This window comes from Podarcis liolepis, assembly GCF_965112155.1.
Source record: "Podarcis liolepis genome assembly, chromosome: 5".
Classification (NCBI taxonomy): Eukaryota; Metazoa; Chordata; class Lepidosauria; order Squamata; family Lacertidae; genus Podarcis; species Podarcis liolepis.
Window position 1 is genome coordinate 58,219,040 of NC_139556.1, and position 20,960 is coordinate 58,239,999.

Sequence of the window (20,960 nt, forward strand, 5' to 3'; positions counted from 1 at the left end):
AAGTGTGTGTGTGTGTGTGTGTGTGTGTGTGTGTGTGTGTGTTGAAATATTACATAATGTACAGCTGAGTTCTACACTCACTGTATTTTTCTTCTCACCAGGCAAGCTGCTTAAAAGGCTTCCAGAAGGGATGTTTATTAACAGCAACTGTAGTTTTTATTATAGAAACACAGACTATTGGTTAAGGCAGTGCTGGGAAATACAGACTACCCAAATCACAGCAGGTTAAGGGAGACAAAGCCACAATGATTCTGCTGGGGAGATGTCATCCCCATGCTATTGGAATAGTAAGTGGTTTTATTTATATAGAAACCAGAAGATGGTTATCACATACTGAATTAGAAAGTTCTTCATTCTTAACACTTCTCCTTAACAGTTTAAGTGCAATGAAAAGAGATAAAGAAAAGAAGTGTGTTCTTGGGGTTTTCCCCTCCCTTAAGCTGCAGATATTGAATGTACTACTGCCTTTTATCTTTCAAAGCCTGCAAGCAATTGCTTTGCCCCAGAGCTCAGAGAGACCAACTGGTGTGCAGGACAGGGAGAATAGGGAACCTCAGCCTTTTTATCCAGAAAGACAATCTCAGAAAAGCAGCCTGACATTTACAGAGCCTGCAGAGGAGTGTGACTCTCTGCAGCTAAGCAGCACTTGAAGCTGAGAGATGAAGTTTGCCCCCTGCACTCCAGCCTTTTTGATTTCCTCCTTCCAGATCCTTATCTTTTGTTATCTCTGGGAAAGCCCAACAAGTCATTCTGAGGACACAGCAGTCAGTCAGTTTTCAGTAGCTCTGGCCTTAATCTGGAAGCACTCAACTGACCTTTAACAGTGTGTAGAAAACTCATTAAATATCAACAACAACTAGAGTTGCATTGTTTAGTTAACTGATTGTTGATCTTAGATTAACTGATTGATTTTGCTCTCCTTTTAATTGATGAAAGGATTTCAATCAGGTTTTCCCCTCCCCCCTCTAATTTTTTTAAATTATTTTTTACACAGAACATGTAGGTGCTATCTTAGAAGAGACTTGCTCTGCTTTCTGGAACAGAAGGTTATGGTAGCTATGCCTGCTTGTTTGTGACAGGTTTCCACACAGAGGCTGTAATGTCTGATATGATTAATTGTTTGATTACCAGTCTTTAGGTCCAACGCTGCTGCCTTAGGCCCCACACTCTGGGTGCCCAGCATGCTCCGCCCACACCATGACTTCATGAGACACACGCTGTGAAGTCATGACACTCGCTGTGGCATCATGACATCATAGCGGGGTTGGGCACGAGCTCCAGTGGCGCAGAAGTGACTGGACCCCTCCTGCCCAAACTCCGCACTCTCTCTCCGCTCAACTCCACACTCTCTTCCATCCCCACCTGAACTCCGCCATCTCTCCCCCTCTCCCCAAACTCCACACTCTTTCCACAGAGTGTGGTGCCTGTGCACCTGCTCCCACATTTTGTGGGTGCCCAGCCCCTATATGGGAAATTTTGTGGGTGCTCGGGTACCCAGGGCTCCAAGGAGATGGCACCTATGATTAGATCACACATTTCTGGCGTGTGTTGCTCTGGAGATCCTATGTGATCAAAGTTATATTTCAGAAGTGCATGTGGAGCAGTCACATGACTGGTGGTTTTTGTGTTGGGTTTAGAATGTGTGGATTGGTCTTAAGGCAGAGGGCCTTCTTGGTAGTGGCGCTCACGCTGTGGAACGCCATCCCATCAGATGTCAAGGAGATAAATAACTATCTGACTTTTAGAAGACATCTGAAGGCAGCACTGTATAGGAGTTTTTAATGTTTGATGTTTTACTGTGTTCCAGTTGGTTGGAAGCCACCCTGAGTGGCTGGGTAAACCCAGTCAGATGGGTGGCATATAAATAATAATTATCATCATCACCATTATGTTTTCAGGAGTCTTTTCACGGCACTGGTATGTTCCTCCATTCTTTTCCCATCTAGCAAGTGAGTGGCTCTGCCTGATTATTCAGGAACTCTGTTTCTCCTTAATAAGCAAGTCATTTATAAGTGAGCAAGTAATTACCAGGAAAATTATGAAATTTGTCTTATGAAGAATTTCAGAGCTTGAAACAATCCTTGCGTATACAAACACAATCATCATCTGAATTAGCCTCTGAATCACATTGCCTTCAAAGCCACAGTTTTGCATACTAGAATGATGATTTGAATGACAGATTGTTTCCTTTCTCCCCTGCAGGTATATATCATAAATGTAACATGGTCAGACTCAAGTTGCCAGACAATCTACCGCAGATACAGCAAGTTCTTTGACCTACAGGTAATGGAATAATTTTACTCATGGCTATAGAGGTGGTATGCATGATATTGATTTCCTACATTGTCTAATGGTGCCACCCAATAAAACATGCCTTATAAGTTTATTGCCTTCTGAGGGTGTGGAAGATTTTACATTATGAGAGAAATCACAGTCAAAAGTATTTAGAAGATGAAGTGGTTCTGGGCTTAAGAATAGATAAATTGTCCTGGTGTTCATTGAGGAAGATCTTGGTTTATTGTGCTGCTCCGTTGGTCTTCCCTGGTGGGCGGTACACGTAGGCCCCCCCTTTCCAAACGCAATGCATCCCCTGAAATGGTTTATCAGGTGAGTGTTTGCATAATGAGCTGACGATCACCATTATTTCCTATGAAAACATATCTAATCCTTACTCCCCTGCCGCCCTCCTTGAGTTCCTCCTAAAATGGCTGCAGCCGACCAGCAAAAGAGAGACAAAGGAAATACTGATTTGCCCAATCTCTTCCACTCTCTGATTTGTCCAATTACTCTCCCCCTTCCAACTCTCCATGGTTTCTCCCTGAAAATAGGTGCTGTTGACCAGCAAAGCACAACAAGTAAGGAAGTGGGCAAACTTTGGCTGTTCAGATATCGGAATCAGTTGTGCATCTAGTGAGGTTTGGGCATAATTATTTGTGTTCAGATAAATGAATTTGCGGATAACGTCTGGGTGGATAGCAGGAGCTGCCTGTATTTAGTTTCTTCCTGTACTTTTGGACACAGTGTCCAGAGTTTGCCTTCAGCCAATTTCTATAAGTTGTTTCTCTTAGACTTTGCCTTCCTAGTTGTGATTCTGCTGACATTTTATCATTGTCATGTTCTGCCTCTTCTCATTAACTTCCCCACAGTTTCTCTTCGTTGAACAATGTGCACTGAAGTAATTTCTTAGTCATCTCCAACACACTCAAGATCCTTGGCGTTCATCAGTTTCAAGCCATCAGCTTACGCACTTTATATCTCCTAAACCAGAACCTTTTAATCCTGAGGGTCATCATTCCCTTCAAGGGTCATGTGCCAGTGGTGGGCAGGGCCAAAGGCAAAAGTAGGAGGGGGGGCAATGAATGCAAATTTTTACCTCTGTACAGTAGGCTACTTTCTGCGCACATTCACACACACTTCTCTATCCTTCATTCATATAAGCAAGAACCACAATCAGGTTTCAATGGTATATTCAGCCAGTCAAAATGCTTAGGTGCAAAGCAGGGTCAGTGAGGGGCGTAGCCTAGGGACAGTTCTGACGGCCAGACAGAGATGCCTAGAGGGCCACATCCAGCCCTGAGAGTCCCCACCCCTGTCCTGACTGCGCTAGCCAGAAACTGAAAGGCAACTCTGGAGAACTGAGCAGCCGCAACATGAGTCCCCAATTCCTTCTATTCTAATTTTTCAAAGATGATTGGAGTAATGCTTCTGTTTGCTCAGTGTTGTTGTTGTTTCTATACAGTATTTATACAACCCATTCCTTAAATTGTAGTTACCGGTATATCAGGAAACAATTTCCTGCCATGAAGCAGAAATATTCAGTGGTCCCATTTCATATAGCTGGGAGAACAACCAGCCTTGGAAGACCCTCTCAATAGATACAGGCTTGCCTTCATATCCGCCACAGCATTCATGTGAAAGGGAACAATTGCCACTGGTGAAATCTGTAGCGATATGTCCTAATCAGGTCACTGTGGCTATTTCTTTATGTGGAAACAGGAAATAACTAAGATGTGACTCATGAGAAAGAAGTGATGTAGTACTGGTAGTATACAGTTGGTAAGATTACAGTTTGGAGGAAGCTTTGATCTCTGTCAAAAGCCTGTGGTAAAGGGATGTGCCTGTTCAGAATTCAGACTGCTGTAGTTTGCAAGTGTTTCTATAGTTAGATGAGCGCATCAAAGGCATATCAAGATAGACAGTGTTCATCATACTGTGCTTGCAAGGAGTGAATTAATATGGGCTCAGATTTTGAAAACCGAGAAGGCTCTGTTCTTTCAGAGCCCATCTAGGGATTTCCATTTGAAAGCAGCTGTCCAATGTTGGGAACCAAGGAACTCCCACAAACGTCTGAGCAGGAACAGCTCCATCCAGCATCTTCTCCCATAAATGTGTGCTGCCTTTCCCCTGGCCAGTTTTATGACCCCAGAATTATATCTTGTATGCCTTCTGTGAATTATAGAAAGGCTGAGAGGGCAAGTCCATCTCTGCATTTCTTCCTGTTGGCACTCATTGGCTGAAGTGGTCAGTTGAATATGGAGAAGAAAAATCAAGGCCACGATTGGGAATCCTTCTCAGTCCAAGTGCTGCATTCTCATCTGGGCAACTTTCCAGGGGCCACATGTCAGTGGTAGCTGGGGCCAGAGGCAAGAGGGACTAGAGCAATGGATGTAAATTTTTATCTGTATACGGTAGACTAGTTTCTACACATACTCATACACCTCTTTCTATACTCCATCCAGGCAAGCAAGAAACATTAGCAGAAGTCAAAGACATGTTCCAGTCAGGCAAAACCCCCCAAAGATGGTGCAAAGCAGAGCCAGGGATGGGAGAGGGGCTGTAACTGGGGAGGGGTGTGGCCTGAAGAGAGTCCTGAGGATGAGATACAGAGGGCTGGTGGGCCACATTTGCCCCCTCAGGCCTGAAGTTCCTCACCCCTGACCCGAAGCCATTGGATTCCTCTACATCTTGTTGGTAATACTTCTAAACTGATAACAGCAACGTTTAGAAAATAATTTGGCGCTGCAGTTCAGTGCTTAGTTCCAAGCACTTTCTTTCCGTTTAAACAAAAACAAAAAACTTGTCTGTATTCTTGTAAGTCTCCTGGACTTTCCTGTTAGGTTTGAAAAGTTCCCATCAAGCTGAAGTTATCAATGGGGTTAGTGTGTTGGACAGGAAATGATGTCTCCAATCAGGGGAGAAGGAGTCTTGAAAGGTCCCATTGATAAGTGGGAGAGGAGGGGGACCCAACCACCAGTGGAAAGTGTCTGCCAAACAACATGCATCCTTCTCCCATTCCCATTTGGAAACAGCAGCCCCTCAGCCCCCCTTCATACTCACCCTTTTATTTTTATCCTTTTGTCCCTGGGCACTTTTGTCCTCTAGGTTAATGAAAAAGACACTGGCAACCAGAGACCTGCAACATCCCTGAAAGAGCTTAACATCTACACGTTTGACAACTATTAGAGACGCATGCATTTAAATGTGTCTATTTAAAGCATTTTTATACCAGCTTTCCACAATGGTTCAAGGCAGCTCACAACATTACTGAAAATATATGTGCAAAAAGTACAATAGATTTAATACCACTCCAAAAACTCAGTGAACAGGCAAAATGTCTTCTTGGTGTGCAGGTAGTATCCAAAGGACATTGCATAGTCTGTAGTTTTCCTTACTACTTGGTAGGTATTGAGGGATAGGGTTAATGCCCAGGAGGCATGTTGGCGGAAGGAGCACCATCTGGCTGCATCTTTCAAAATAAATTCTGTAGGGCCTTTTAAATTTAAGTCCCTGTAAAGCAATATTCCCAGAGGTGCAAACATTAGCATATATACTTACCTTTCCAATGTCTGCAGAACGATGGTCTTACAAAGATAGGATTCTTTCTGCTCTGCGCTTCCCTTATGTGGAGGAAAAAGGCAGGATCTGTGGCTTTCTGTCTATGCCTAGACTGTCTGCTTTCTTCTGCTTTCTTCTCTCCATCTGCTCCCTTAAAACTCTTTGTGAAAGATGTGGTAGAATGAGCTTTCTCTGTTCATCCTGTATTTTGTTGAACCCATTTACCTGAAAAGCCTGCAGGTGCCCCAAACAGGTACCCCTTCGAAAAACTGGCTCACCAGACCTATTTCAGAGAGGTCTGGATGCTGGGATTTCTAATGTGATGCTTGTGGGCATCTCTTCATACCTGCCGAGACTCCCTGCCCCACACAGTATCTTTCTTTATAAAAATAAGGAAAAAAATATTTGGGGTGTGTGGAAGCATTGTCTGTTCTTTTGTGGGGAAGTGTGGTCTCCTTTTTTTGTCTGTATTTTATTTCCTTGGGGTGTGTAGGTGTTTTGCCTGTTGCTTTGGGGGACGTTTGCAGCATTACCCCATTTTCACTTGTGAAATTGGTATTTGGGTAGTGCCCAAAGCAGTTTCTTAGATTTCCAGATGGGCCTCCAGGCTCAAGAATGTTGAGGACCCCTGCTTTAATTGGTGGTTTATGTTTAGCTGCTTCTGTTCTTATGGCTGATTTTTAGGTTAATGTTTATCAACCCACTATGTCTCTTATATGAAATATACTAAATAAATACAATAACAGGTTGGACCCAAATGAGATGACTGGGTCCAAATGTGTCTTTCTGCTGCATAGTCTTTGACAGATAGAAGAACTACTGTCATTGGTGAAGGGGCAACCTTGGCTCCAACCCCCTAATGTAAATGCACTTACGGCAATGTTATTTCTTCTTCACAGCTCCATTGGCTTGCTGGATTTGCATTTTATGAACTGTATCTAATGACTCACTGGAGTGGGTTTTAATGAACCCATTGTATACATACTCACAGCAAAACGCAGAATGAAATATTTAGGGAAGGGACCCGTATGAAGATGAGTTATCCAGTTTTCAGGAGTTTGGAAGTCATCCCTTGCACTTGTTAGTGGCCTTTCCATACCAGTGGTTCTGCTTGCATGGTGATTTAGCAGGTAATAGGTTAATATGCACACTGGGCCTCTGCTGAATTTGACTCTTGCATGCAGTGTTTTTCTACTCCAGGCAGTGCAGGGTGTGGCCTTCTAAAGAAGTTTTAGATGGTCATTATACTCTGGATATTCAATCACTGCAAGACACTGAGACACGTGTGTTTGTTTTACTGTCAGTAGATTGCATCATGATTTCCCATGCTAGATTTGGCTGTGTCCCATTTCCGTGGGAGCTGCATCCGTTATGTTGGGTAGATTTCAAATGGCCTGGAGAGAGGGGTGGTTGGGAAAGCTAGCAGAAGAGATCAAATAGCAGTGTGAGAGGAAAAGCCTGGAAAGACAGCATGTGTATTTGAATGCTTTGCTAGAGTAGTTCCTTTGCTGGAAAAGTTCCTGTAATCAACATTGGGGTGAAAGGGAGGCAACAGGAAGAGAGCCCCCCTCTTCACTGGAGAAATGAATGGAGCAGCACTCCATTGGAGAAGCCCCACTTTGCACGGACAGCCTGTGGTTTGGCTGAGAGGCGGCACATGCCTGTCAATGACTACTGTGTGTGCGTGGCATAATGGTTGGGCTAGGGCTGGGGAAACCCTGGCTCAAGTCCCCATTCAGCCATGAATCTCACCAGGTGAGCCCAGTCACTCTCTCAGCCTCATCTACCCCAAAGGGACATCATGAGTCTAAGGATGTTGGGGGAGAAAGAACTCTGTATGCTACCTTGAGCTTTTTGGAGAGAGAACAGGATGCACATGCCACAAATAAACTAGATGTGACAATAAAAGTTTGTCAAACAGAAACTGCCAGGAAGGGAAGGGGTCAGGATTGGGACCATGCCATGTGGGGAATAGGGTTAAGCCTTTGCCCTTTTCTACAGTCCCAATTTGGGCAGGGACTTGAAGCTGCATTTAGCCTTGGAAGGGAAGTTTTAGTCTGAGTACTGAAACAAAACATGGTTTAATGAAGTATTCTACTACAATGCTATCTGTAGTAGGTAGAATATTTGGCACCTTGAGTTCCTAATAGGAGAGTTGTTCCAACCCTATGGTCATTTTGTCTGCCCCTTTTGGAACACTTTAAAACTCTAGAATATCCTTTTTCAGATGTTGTGACCAGAACGGAACACAATCCTCAAAGTGTGACTTTACCATATATTTTGATATTGGTAGTTTGGTTTTCAATCCCTTTCTTAATTATCTCTAACATGTAATTCACCCCTCTCAGAAGTGCCACGCAGTATGCCAACATTTTTATTGAGCTCTCCACAATGACTCCAGGATCTCTTTCCTGGTCGGTCACTGACACTTTAAACCCCATAAGCTTATGTTATGAAGTTAGGATTTATTTATTTTTTGCACCACTTCAAACTAGCTTACATTGAATCCCATGTGCTGTTTTACTGCCTGTTCACTCAGCTTTGATACAGCAGATTGAAGAATCATTTTAGGGGCATTTTAGTCAAAGGTTTCCATCAGCCAGTAGGCAGCTGCTCTGCGTATGGAATGAAGTTGCCTCCTCTGCCAGCCTGACTTTCTACAAGAATGTTACGTAGGCAGAAAATTGAAATGTAACCATGCAGCACATTATCCCATGTTGACATTTTGACCACAAAGAGTCATCTGAAGTATCAGAATATTGCAAAGGCAAATAAATGAATAGCTTTCTGTTGCACATTCTGTCCGTGTATCAGTTTGCGGAGAGCGGCCTTTTCGATTCCGTCTGCTGTTCCAAGTGGGTTTTCTTTAAAGTGGCAAAGAGAGTTGTTCACTTACAGCCTCTTAGAATGTTTGGAAAATAAAGAATTTTACGGGGTGTCAGGAGGGGTAAAAGTGCTGCAGGGATTTTTAGAGGGTGAATATGAAACTTTGCAAACTTTGCATGTTGCTCCTAAGATTGTCTTGATTATTTATAGAGCTCCGATGAACAGCTGAGTGCTGAATGACATATTAAACAAAAAAATGTTACCATAAAACCTATAATTGCTTGCTATAATGCTGTACTTCCTTCCAAGTCAGCTTGAAGCATTGCTGTCATGGCACCAGACGCTTGCTGATCATTGTTATGCAATGCCCTCATTATAAACATCCACATTCTAGTTACAGAAAACCTTAATGTTGCAATTAAAAGTTTACATAGCACTTTCAAAAGTGTTTTACCGTGTTAATCTTCATTGACGTGGCAACCTTGCAAGACAGAGCAGCATTCTCATTTTATATAAGGGGGACTGCCACTGAAAGATCCTGCAAAGCTGTGGATGTGGTGAGATTTGAGCCCAGGTGTCCTCTGTCCCCCCCCCCCCCATTTTCTTCTGCCCTTTGACCACATTCGCTGCCTGGGACTCAAAGCCAGGGGTTGGGAACCTGTGGCCTTCCATATGTTATTATTATTTATTAAATTTGCATACTGCCCCTCATTCGAAGATCCCAGGGCGGTTCACAACAGAAAAATACAAAATGAGAATACAAAATACATCATAAAACAAAACAGCATGGCAAATCTTGTTGTCACATAGATTTTGTTCTCAGGCTTTGCTTCCTTCCATCTTTTTCTCCAGAAGAGTTGGTGTCAGTTTTAATATTAGTGTGCTACCCTCTTGACCCCATGTTGGCGACATCGTAAGCTTTTTCTCAGAATGTCTTCAATGGCCATGAGTAATAACCTTTTAAGTTTCTTTCTTTAAACCAGCAGTCCTAACATACTATTTATTTCTGCACTCCACTGCTATATACAGTTTCAAACTGTGTTCCAGAACTCCCTGGGGCTTTTTGGAGATTTAGTGCAGGTCTCCCAAGATTTGTCATGAAGAACAATTAACCCTGAAAGATAGCTTACCCGTCACTTGCTACTCAGCTTCCACTGCAGGAGAATACTAGGGATGTTATTGAGAAGGGAGCATATGCCTACATTTGCAATTAATTCTGAGGACTGATTTAGACTGGCAAGGTTCTGAAATGGTACTACAGTGGTACTTCGGGTTACAGACTCCGCTAACCTGGAAGTAGTACCTTGGTTTAAGAACTTTACCTCAGGCTGAGAAAAGAAATTGCACTGTAGCGGCAGCGGGAGGCCCCATTAGCTAAAGTGGTACCTTAAGTTAAGAACGGTTTCAGGTTAAGAACGGACCTCTGGAATGAATTAAGTTTGTAACCAGAGGTACCACGGTATATGGTTGGCAGTAATTTTTTTCCAGGAGGGAAAGGATTCACATTTCTGACACCCCCACCCCACTCTCATTTGGGTCCTTCCACCATCCCTGAGTGGAAGGCAGACAATAAATAAATTGCATCTGTTCAGTTGGTGGTGTGGTATGAGATCCATTGCGGTGATGCGGGGGAATCTGGTTCAGTCAGGAAAGAACCACAGGCTTGTGGAACATCACCTGCAGCTAGGACTGGCCCTGATATTAGGCAGAATGAGGTGGCTGCCTCAGGCAGCTTTGGGGCATCATTAAAGAACAGCAAATGGTTTATTTATTTATTATTTTTGCATTTCCTGCCTCGGTTGCAAAAATAACTTCACCGACCTTGGGGACTGTGTCCATTGCCTTGGGGACTGGGGATGCTGTTTGCTACACTGCCTCTGATGGCAAAGTGCCTGGGGCCAGCCCTGCACACAACTCTTCATTTCACTCTTCTTGTGGGCCTGTGGCCTGATACTCCAAGGACCCAAGAAGACGCTGGGACCAGAAGTTGAACCACAGCATGCCTGGAGGTGCACACAGATGCAGCTAATAGAAGAAAGCTGAGGGCCTGCCCTTCTGCAATTCTCTTCTCCTCCGCAGGGAAATATTGCTACGGGCAGGGCAGTAAGGGTTGCTTAAGCATATACATAGAACAGGGAGGCCAGATATCAAAGAAGACTGGGGATGATTTTTTTTGGACCTTTTAATATGTGTGTAGAAGAGGGAATTTTGCATGAGCCGATCCAGGCAAGATCATATATGTGGTGCAACTATGGTGAATGTGCTTCTGCAGTGGCTTTAGCACTAAAGAAACTCCCTTTACTGCTAGCTCTATAGAACGGGAGGACTAAGTATTTAATGGCAGAGGGGAAGAATGAGCCAATTAATGCCAGAAGCAAAAAGGGGCTTATCTTAACTGGTTTGTTTGTTTTAAATACTGGTTTTCCTTGAGATATTCTAGCAGTACCTTAGGTTACCACCCCACCCTGGGAACACATCATTATCTCTGATGCATAATGCCCAACTGTTTATTATTCCTGTTTCCACCATTGTTTTAAACATTCTCCTTTGGAAAACAGTCTATCTTGTTTCCAGTTTTTGTTTTTTGAGCAAACTCTACCAAACAAACAAAAGCAAGGTCTGTAGGAGGAAATTGTCTACCATGCTGCAACAGAATAGCAAAGATATTTGCCCGGAGTCTCACTGGTAGCTGTGGTACTTGGTTTTTGTCAATGGCTTTAGTGCAATACATAAGTCAGGCATTGTCCCAACACTTGACATGCCACCAGAGCTCCCTTTTTGAAGAGTGGGGTGGGTGCAATTCTATGCTTGTTTGGTGTCCTGAGCAACAGGACTGGGAAAGCAAGTGGGCACTCTTCTAGGTGAGCAGTGTCAAAGGAGCTGACTCACTGTCTGATCCAGTCCCAAGCTCCTCCCTGGGCAGGGGTGGCCCTTCTGTGGCAGGAGTTGTGCTGGAGTCTGCTGTGACATGACATTTGGGATATTGGGGAGCATTATGATAGGTTGTTATTTTAGCATTCTGCTGAGCCCCTCCCCTGAATTTTGGTTGGCACTTCCCAGCCTCCTGAGCTCCTCCCACTTCAACCCACCAAGACGCTTCCACAGGACTCCTGGCATAATGGAGAAAACCCTTTATTTTCCCCACTGGCCACTAATGAAATTCTCTCTGGCCTAGCAAGTTGCAAGCACTTCTGTTCTCTGCATTTATCTGTTACTCAAAACAGATGCTGAGTCCCAGTAGTGGCTGAGCATGTGAGGAGGAACCCCCGGGCTTTGTACGTAGCATACATTCAAAACACATGAGTTTCCCCAAAGAATCCTGGGAATTGTAGTTTATCCCTCATAGAGCATAGTTCTCAGTACACTTAACAAACTACATTATTTTTTGGGGTGGGGGGGAGAGAGTCATAGTATGTATGAACCCTGGTTCCAACCTCCTTTCAGTCTTAGATCGCTTTCAGCAAGCTACTAGGTCTCAGACCAAGCCCTGGTCCATTATTTGCAAGTACAGTGGTACCTCAGGTTAAGTATTTAATTCGTTCCGGAGGTCCGTACTTAACCTGAAACTGTTCTTAACCTGAAGCACCACTTTAGCCAATGGGGCCTCTCGCTGCTGCTGCACCGCCGGAGCACGATTTCTGTTCTCATCCCGAAGCAAAGTTCTTAACCTGAGGTACTATTTCTGGGTTAGCGGAGTCTGTAACCTGAAGCGTATGTAACTTGAAGCGTATGTAACCCGAGGTACCACTGTATTTGTATTCATGGATGACCTGAAGCCGCAGTTGGATCCAGTGGAACTTCTCTCCCAGGTCAAATAGCAGCTGGGAGAGAATCTTAAGCAGGACTGCGTTGGGAGAAATTGTTATCCACAACTACCCCAAGCTTGATAGTGTGAAGCCTCATCAGGATAGCACAGAGAGAGGTGTTCCTTCAAATGTCTGGGTCCTAGCCAACATGGAGTTTGTAAATCAAATTCCAGTTGTATTATGGAGCAGTTTGAGGTTTTGGACCCCAAGGATTCCTGAAGTGTGGGGCCAATCGTATTGGTCTGTTTTCTTCTGCTGTCAGACTCCTCTCTTGAATGGGTAATCCTAGGCATGCTTACCTGGGATCAAGTCCCAGTGGGTCTTGTTCCTGGGACAACCTAAACATAGTTACCCCCATAACAGGAGGAAGGAAAGAACAATCATATTGGTATTGTAGAACAACTGGAAACATTATCAAATCCTAGAAGGTACCATACCCCTTTTAGAAGTAGGGCATTTAAATCTTACCTTCTAGCAATTGTCAAGGGTTTTGAAATGTGTTTCAGTCATCTGTTGCAAAAAGAGCTACCCTTGTAGCTTGTTATGCTTGAGAAGATGATTAGCAGGTTTCAAGGAATTCTATACTCTCCTCCACCTCCCAAAACTCTAGCTACTTGACAAGCACATTAATAAAGCACTCTTAGGCTACCTGATGGCTATCCGTTTAGCTTCAAGGTAGTGAAGGTGGCAATTGCCCTTGAGAGAGTACCAAGGATGTAAAGATCAAGCACAAAAAGAGGTGTAGCAGTGAGATGAAACTGGAATTGACACCAACCTTGCTGCTACATACCAGAACTGGGAAGAGAGGTAGTGGCAAGCACCGTGCAAACACAGTGGGAGAAGTGCCAGATTGTGAGTTTGCATTGTGCTGTTGTTGCTGCTTTGTCCCTTCCCTTCTCCATGCAGTGACAACAACATGGGCATCTGGAGATCAAGTGAGCACTGCTGCCCCAGCCTACTATCTGCTATGGCCAACTAGGCATACCTCCCCATGTCTAGTGAAAGAGTGCAACATGCTTACTTTTGCAAAACTTAGAGTGCCTCCAGACTGTCACTGTTTTAAGGGAAGGATTCAAGCACACACTGGAATTTTAGGTTTGCACAATGAAAGTGGGAAAAAAGGCTCTGCTGCCCTAGCGCAACAAATCATCTTTTTAAAACCTGAATTTTTGCAGTTTAGAAAGTGACAGGAAAATGCATTGAAAAGTGTAGGCTGTGACCTAACTGCTGCATTAGCTTGTGCAAGCATATCAGGATGAGTAAATGTGTGGTCTGGAGGGGGCCTTCATTCACCCTCCCTTCTTGTCTTGTGACCATTGGGAGAACAGTGGGTAGCTGTCCCAAACAGCTATACATTATGCTGCTTCATTGTAAGGCTGACCCTAAATAAAATGTTACCACTCCTCACTGACACTTGCAGATTTCTGGAGACAGATGAGCACTGGATATGTCTATTCCAACGAAACTTTAAAAGCTGAAATTCTCATGAGTTTTTATAATGGTTTACTAGTCCTGGAAAAATTAAATTTGCAGGCCAGGTGCTGCTTTCTATACACTGAAAAGAGAGGCCAAGATTGGAGATATACAATCATGCTGAAGCTCAGGGGTGCAAATTATGCTTGATTGCTTGATTGCACTCTTAGGGTCTCTGGATTTACACTTTAGAATGTAGGTCTGGAAAACCCATCTTCTAGAGTGGTAGACTGTGTAGGGAAGCCAAGATCTGGTCCCATAGGAAATGCAGGGGAGCTCTAGGAGGGGCTGAAATACAAACTGTAAATTGGTTCAGATTTCAAGCAAGAAAGCAGCACATAAAGAACAAATCTGTCTGGGACGTGCAGTTTCTGCATTAGGGAGGGTGTAGCAAGTTCCATTATTAGATACTGCTATCTAAGGTTTTGAGATAAGGCAGCTTAATTTGGGTGCCTTGGCAGATAGAAGTTTGGGTAATCTTGCAGATAAGAGAATCAGGAGACATTCAAGCAGGATGTTGAAGTGATGCCCCCAATGCACAAGAGGCCCTACACCTACAGAGATCTCTGGTTGTGCCCTGAAAGTTCACAGCTGTGCTCACTGTGACTCAGTTCACGTTAAATGTTTCCACAATTGCAATGGCCACTTGAAGATGGTTTCTTCAAAACTTAAAGCCACACTGTGTGCACCATATAGAATCTCTTCCCAGCTCAGCAAACCCTCTTTCTGATTTGAAAGTTATCCCCAGCATACGGGTGATGATGAAATAGAGTTAAGCAATGAGTACAACATTTAAAATCCAATGTAAACATGAGTTCATCCTCTCCACACCGGCCCTGCACATTGTTCTGATGATGCAGATGCTGCTGGCCAGGCCACAGCTCTATACCCATTGCTATACTCAGCAATATGTTCCATTGAGTTTAGTGGGGCTTCCAGGTAAATGGGTATAGGATCGATAATTTAAGGTTATGCTTGCTTTGACTGGATGTATTAGACTTGTATATCGCTTCATACCAAAAGAGTCTCAAAGCAATTCCATATATGTGGAATGAGTAAATAAAACAAGCATAATAAAATACAAGAAACACAATAAAACATAAGAAAAATATATTAAGCAATTCACAACATCAGTACAGCAACAATTATATAAGCACACACACTGGATTGAATAGTAAAAACAACAATATAATTAAAGCTATCCATATGCCTGGCAGAAGAAACAAGTTCTACCTCAGTGAAATGAAAGTAAAGTTGGCTGCAGGCATACCTCCCTAGAGAGAGCATTCCAAAGACAAAAGGGGCCAGTGCAGAGAAGGAGCACTCTGCCCTGTGGGGGAGCACTCTTGAAAAGTACTGCTTTTTGGCACCCTCTGTACAGGAGGTGCAACATTCAAATCAGCACACACCCCCACCTCACATTTGAAAGATTGAAATCACATGGGCGCAGCCAGGATTTATGTTGGGGGGGCAGGCTTCATGTTATGGGGGCAGAACCTCAGTTGGTTAAGTATTTTTATTTACTTGGTTTAGGGGGGCAGCTGCCCCCTGATCTCCCCGTCGCTACGCCCATGGAAAATAGAGTGGTTCTGAACAGTAGTGCAACTTAGCCAGCCAAGAGAGAAGAGCTGGCAGCAACAACCAATGACTCAGTTATGAGGCTGGATGAGACGGAAAGGCAAGTAGATTATGCAATAGGAAGTGATGGGTGACTTTCAGCATTAGGCTGTTGGTTCCTTTAGACTTCGGAATGACAGAAAAACCAGTGCCACAATGTTTTCCTTCTACTTGAAGGTTATGGATTGATTACGCTGCCTTATACTGAGCCAACTCGTTGGTACATTTAGTTTATCACTGTCTACTCTCTGAGCGGTTGACTCCTGGGGCTTGGGCAGATGTTTTTCCAGCTCTGGTGCCTGTTATCCTTTAACTTCAGATGTTGTTGGACTACATTTCCTGCCATTGTCACGTTGGCTGGTGTTGATGGGACTTGGAATCCAGTAAACAACATCTGGAGGGCCACAGGTTCTCCACCCCTGCTTTAATTGGAGAATGAACCCAATGCTGCCTGCATGGATAGCATGTGCTTTACTACTGTAGCTCCCTGGACAGAGTTGGGTAGGGCACCACTGCACTCCCAGCTTCCAAACACAGCAGGTCACTGTTGCAAACCGGAGGGTGAGAAGTGAGGCACGGAGCGCGTAGCTGTGCAGGTACATATGGGCAAGAGCTTCAAATTGGCTCTGCCACACTGCACAGCCCTGAGCTCCCTGTACCTCCCTCTCTGTCTCCAGTAAATGCTAGTGGCGTGCTGTGTTTGGAAGCCAGGAGATCAGTGGTACGCCACCCATGTCACCACATGAGCCACTACTGCTCTACAGCTGAGCTGTGGCCCCATGCCTTCAGAATGTAGGAACTGTTTAGGGCTGTGTATACAGCATACATTTAAAGCAAACTTAACATGACTTGCCCCAAAGAATCCTGGGAACTGTAGTGCACCCCTAACAGCGCTACAGTTCCCAGCAACCTTGACCACAAAGTTACAGTTCCCAGGATTCTTTGCAGTAAGTCATGTGCTTTAAATGTATGGTATGTACACCACCCTAGTCATGATAAGTCAATCTAGTATTACCTTTGTTGTTTTTAAGATGGAAGTTCAAGTGACCACTTTTCTCTGCATGAAGATACATGGATGGAGAAAGCTTCATCAGTTAAATTTCTGCTTGTCAGGCAGGTGTCAAAGGCAGGTACAACAATAGTATTTTGTCAGTTCTCACTGGGCACAATGACATTACAATTACATTCAAGGTCAGAAAAATATCACAGTTCAGGGTGTGTTTTTTTAAAGGTGACAACACAAATTGTCTTGGAATGCAACAGTTTTGCAGTAAAATTGCCTGGGTTCTCTTAAATAAATAAGTGAAAGAATCAGTGGCGTAGCGTGGGTTGTCAGCACCCGGGGCAAGGCAAGTAATTTGCGCCCCCTAACCCGTGGATTTGCGCCCCCTAACCCTAACCCCCAGATGGTGCGGCCGGCCCCTCCTGCACCCCCCACGCTACGCCACTGGAAAGAATGATGTCAAATCCTGGATATAGCTGTTAAGGGAGCAGCCTTGGAGACAAGTGTTTTGCAGCATGAGACCTTGAAGAAGGATCCACATAAAAGAACTCTGCATATGAAGGTTGCTGGAAAGTGTAGCTTTTGGCTCATGCTCCATCTTCAGATCAGAGCAAGATGCTGCCACAGTAGGCCTCATTAGCAAATCTTTACATATTGATGAGGAAGTATTTTTAGCACTGGGCAAAAGCTGCATAGACTCTTCAGACTTTAAAATGTGATTTTGTTTATGGCTATTATTTTCAGGACTGTTCTGTCTCCCAGTGGCAGATAATCACTGGCAGATGAGTTTTACCTAAACATCAAGTATTAAGTAAGAATTAAAGGTTGTGCCTGGACTATTGCATTTTAAAATCTGGGTTGCTCTAGAGGCTTGTTGGTAGTCAGATAATAAATTCATTTGTATGTGGAGAGCATTTGGTTCACTGCACTAAAATATTCCACATTTTGCAACTAGATAAAGCAAAAGTCCTAAAGTTTTGAAGATATATTCCTCTGTCTTGCATGATACAGTAACAGGTGGCTGTAATTTTAGTGATGCACCCTTAAATAGATCCTAAATCAGGGGTAGCCAATGTGGTAATCTCCAAGATGCTGCTTGGCTACAATTTCCATCAACCCTGGCTATTGGACAGGGTGGCTGGGACTAGAGTCCAGCAATTTCTGGAGAGCACCACTTTGGCTTATTCCTGCTCTAAATACTGTGCATTATATCAGACATGTACTTCTGGAATGAATGGGACAGACTCCAGTATGGGGCTTAAACATATTCCAGGGGTGTGGAACCTACAGTCCTCTGGATGTTGCTGCATTTCAACTCCCATCACTCTAGGGCTGATGAAGTCCAACAACATCTGGAGAGCCTCAGGTTCCCCCATCCCTGACATCTTGAGAATGGATTTGTCACTTTGTACTCATAGCGATGCTGTGAGGACCTACATGTGGAAATATTAGGTGGAAACCAAAAATTTCCCCTAGTTGATATGTCAGTGCGGTCCTAGGTCTATACAATCCAAATTGTATAGACAACCGATTCCCGTGAAACATTTGCACTTGTAGATTCTCATGCAGTCTCTTTTCAAAATCCAATCAGTGAACAACGCACAGGGTTATTTTGGAAGAGGCCCAAAGGCTAATTACATCAGATGGGAAATGAATGTATGTAGTTAGTGACCACAGGATGATGGTGCCAGCCAGGGAATTACGATGATGTATTAACTCCTTCACGGAGTAGTAAAAGAGCAAAACACACACCCCAAGCCTCAATCGCAAGCCCCTCTGCTCAGCTAACTACTGTGTGCGCTCAGTTATTTATGGTACCAGAAAATGGCCCACAGCCCTAAAACACAATTCTGCTTTTGTACCGTGAATGCAGTCATTCACTTTTATGAAGGGTGCAGAGAACGAGATGAGAAGTGCCTGTTGTGCTCACATCCCTTGGCTTGCGATGAGAGACGCTCTTTGCTTTCAGAAATATCCAGCATAAGGTTATGGGGAGTTTATTTACATTATTGTATATAAGTGCCGCTGGGAAATTGCACCAACAAGACTGGAAAAGTTACAGATGGACCTGTCAGTTGCAGTTCGTCCCCACCTCTTTTAATTTTAAGGTCACATTTTCCAGCAAGGCTTGCATGTGCCATGTTTCTTCAAGCTGCTGGGTAGCAACGTCTTGTTTTGAAGCCTTTTCCAGGGTTTTGAGAGTGCCTGCATGACTTGATGTAACTGTGGGTGGGGAATAAACATGCAGATGGGTGTGGGGCGTAAAAGGTTCTCAACCCCCAAACATTCTCAATTGAAAACATTTTCAGCCATCGTAGGAACATAGGAAACTGCCACAGACTGAGTCAGACCATTGGTCCATCTATCTCAGTATTGTCTACTCCAGCCTTGGGTCATAGAATCATAGAATTGTAGTATTGGGAGAGACCCCAATGGTCATCTAGTCCAACCCCCTGCCATTCAGGAATCTCAACTAAAGTATCCATGACAGAAAGCCATCCAACAACCTCTGGCCATGTTGGCTTAGCCATGTACACAGAATGGAAGATGACAGGATCCCCAAGGATGTGCTCTACGGGGAGCTGGCTTCAGGCACATGGCCCATTGGCAAACCAACTCTGTGTTACAAAGATGTCTGCAAACGTGACATGAAGACTGGCAACATCAACCCCACTGTGTGGGAATTCCTTGGAGACAATTGCGGTGCCTGGAGATAGTCAGGTTCTGTTTCCACAGCAGTGACCAGAGAAGGAATGACTGCTGGGAGGAGCACAAAGATAGGAATGCCACCTGTAGCAGCAAAACAGGACCCCTTCATCTGCCCCATCTGCAATAAAATACGTTTCTCCTGTATCAGTCTCTACAGCCACAGCAGGCACTGTAACTCTTCGGTGGTTTGACTTTACCCCTAAAGATGCATTCTTCCACTGTCTCCTGAGACAGACAGATGCGAACAACAATAACAACAACAACAACAACAACAGATAGGCTAGCTCAATGACTCTTGGCTGTGCAAAGGTCATTTACAAAAAATCTGTGCTCTCTCTTGCACCCTAAATCTGTTCTGAGTTTCTCCTCAACTCTCCAGAACAGCAGGAGAGGAGAGGGTGGGCAAGTTAGGTTGCACAAGTGGAATCATTGCACTAGTGGATCTGCTTCATTGGATAGTGACCATTGTGTTTGTTGTCAGGATGGAATATTGGACTAACTGCAGTTCTTGTGTGTATGAGACACCAGGCAGTGTTTTTGTTGCAAGAAGAGGGTGACACTCCTCCTCTTAGCTCATTGTTCTTGTGCGTATGAGACACCAGGCAGTGTTTTTGTTGCAAGAAGAGGGTGACACTCCTCCTCCTAGCTCATTGTCCTCCTGGAGCTGGAGAAGGGCGAACTAATAGTGAAATAGCAGGTGGCTACTCAACAGTGACAGTGTGGCTGGTAGGGCTGGACAGCATCCTGCCTGAAACAGAGCCTCCCCAAGTCAGCAGATTTGCCTTGGCCCTTAATCAGGAGCAGAATATCTGGCTAGGTATGGAGCATTATTCTTCAAGCTGGAGCCTGGAGCCCACAAAAAATGAAATAATGCTAGTTTGAGCAGGTGGCCTTGTCTCTCTCTTGCTTTTCTGCAAACTTTCTGACAAAAGTGCTCTAGTTCAGTGATACAGCATCTGCTTTGCATCTAGAAGATCCCAGGTTCAAAAAGCTAGTTTCTCCAGGCAGAGTTGGGAGGGACCCTCATCTGAAATCCTGGAGAAGCATTCCCAGTCAGTGCAGACAACACTGAGTTAGATACACCAATGGTCTGATTCAGAATAAGGCCGTTTTGAAAGCAAAAGAAAACTAATATTCAAATAATCCAGGATGGACTTCCATCTCCAACCCTGCTACCACCAGTATGTATAGTCAGTATGTATAGTAGATAAAAATCCTCAGCTGTTTGGTCCCAGAGCTATACTTCTGAACGCTTTGAAGGGCTGGCTAGTTAAGAACTTGTTTGACGTTCTATCTTTGCTATATTAAACTTTATTTTCTTTGGTTTATCTGTCACTTAAATGAGGCTCTCCAAATGTCTGAGGCGATGAGCTATTGTATACTTTTTGTGCCCCCTCCTTCCAGCGCCTTAAGATTTGTAGAACAGGTTGACACCCAATTCCTGTTTTCATTCTTGATGAGGGTGTGTAGGGAAAACCAGTGTGACCTGCACAGCTACTGTCTTTGAGCTTTCCTTCAGTAAAACAGAAGGAAAGCAGAAAGTTACATCAGGGTAAACAATGTGATGAGAAGTTTTTTTGCATGTGCGAAATAAATGAAGACAGGGAGAGATACCCTAGAAGCAACTTTATCTACTGGAAAAGGCTTCTAAATCATCCTCCATCTACTAAGAAAAAGAAAATGATGAAGGG

At 44.1% G+C, this 20,960-nt stretch overlaps 1 protein-coding gene across 8 annotated transcripts in view; it reads left to right on the forward strand.

Moving 5' to 3' along the window:
• SH3PXD2A (SH3 and PX domains 2A) overlaps positions 1-20,960 on the forward strand; it is a 260,873-nt gene that overhangs the window by 34,077 nt on the left and 205,836 nt on the right. For 6 of the 8 annotated variants that reach the window (XM_083505057.1, XM_083505058.1, XM_083505059.1 and 3 more), the window contains one exon: positions 2,203-2,283. In XM_083505057.1, coding sequence (XP_083361183.1) covers positions 2,203-2,283 — 81 coding nt within the window. Of the gene's footprint in view, positions 1-101; positions 288-2,202; positions 2,284-20,960 lie in introns of those variants that run through there. The other 2 variants (XM_083505063.1, XM_083505061.1) reach the window with 2 other exon arrangements.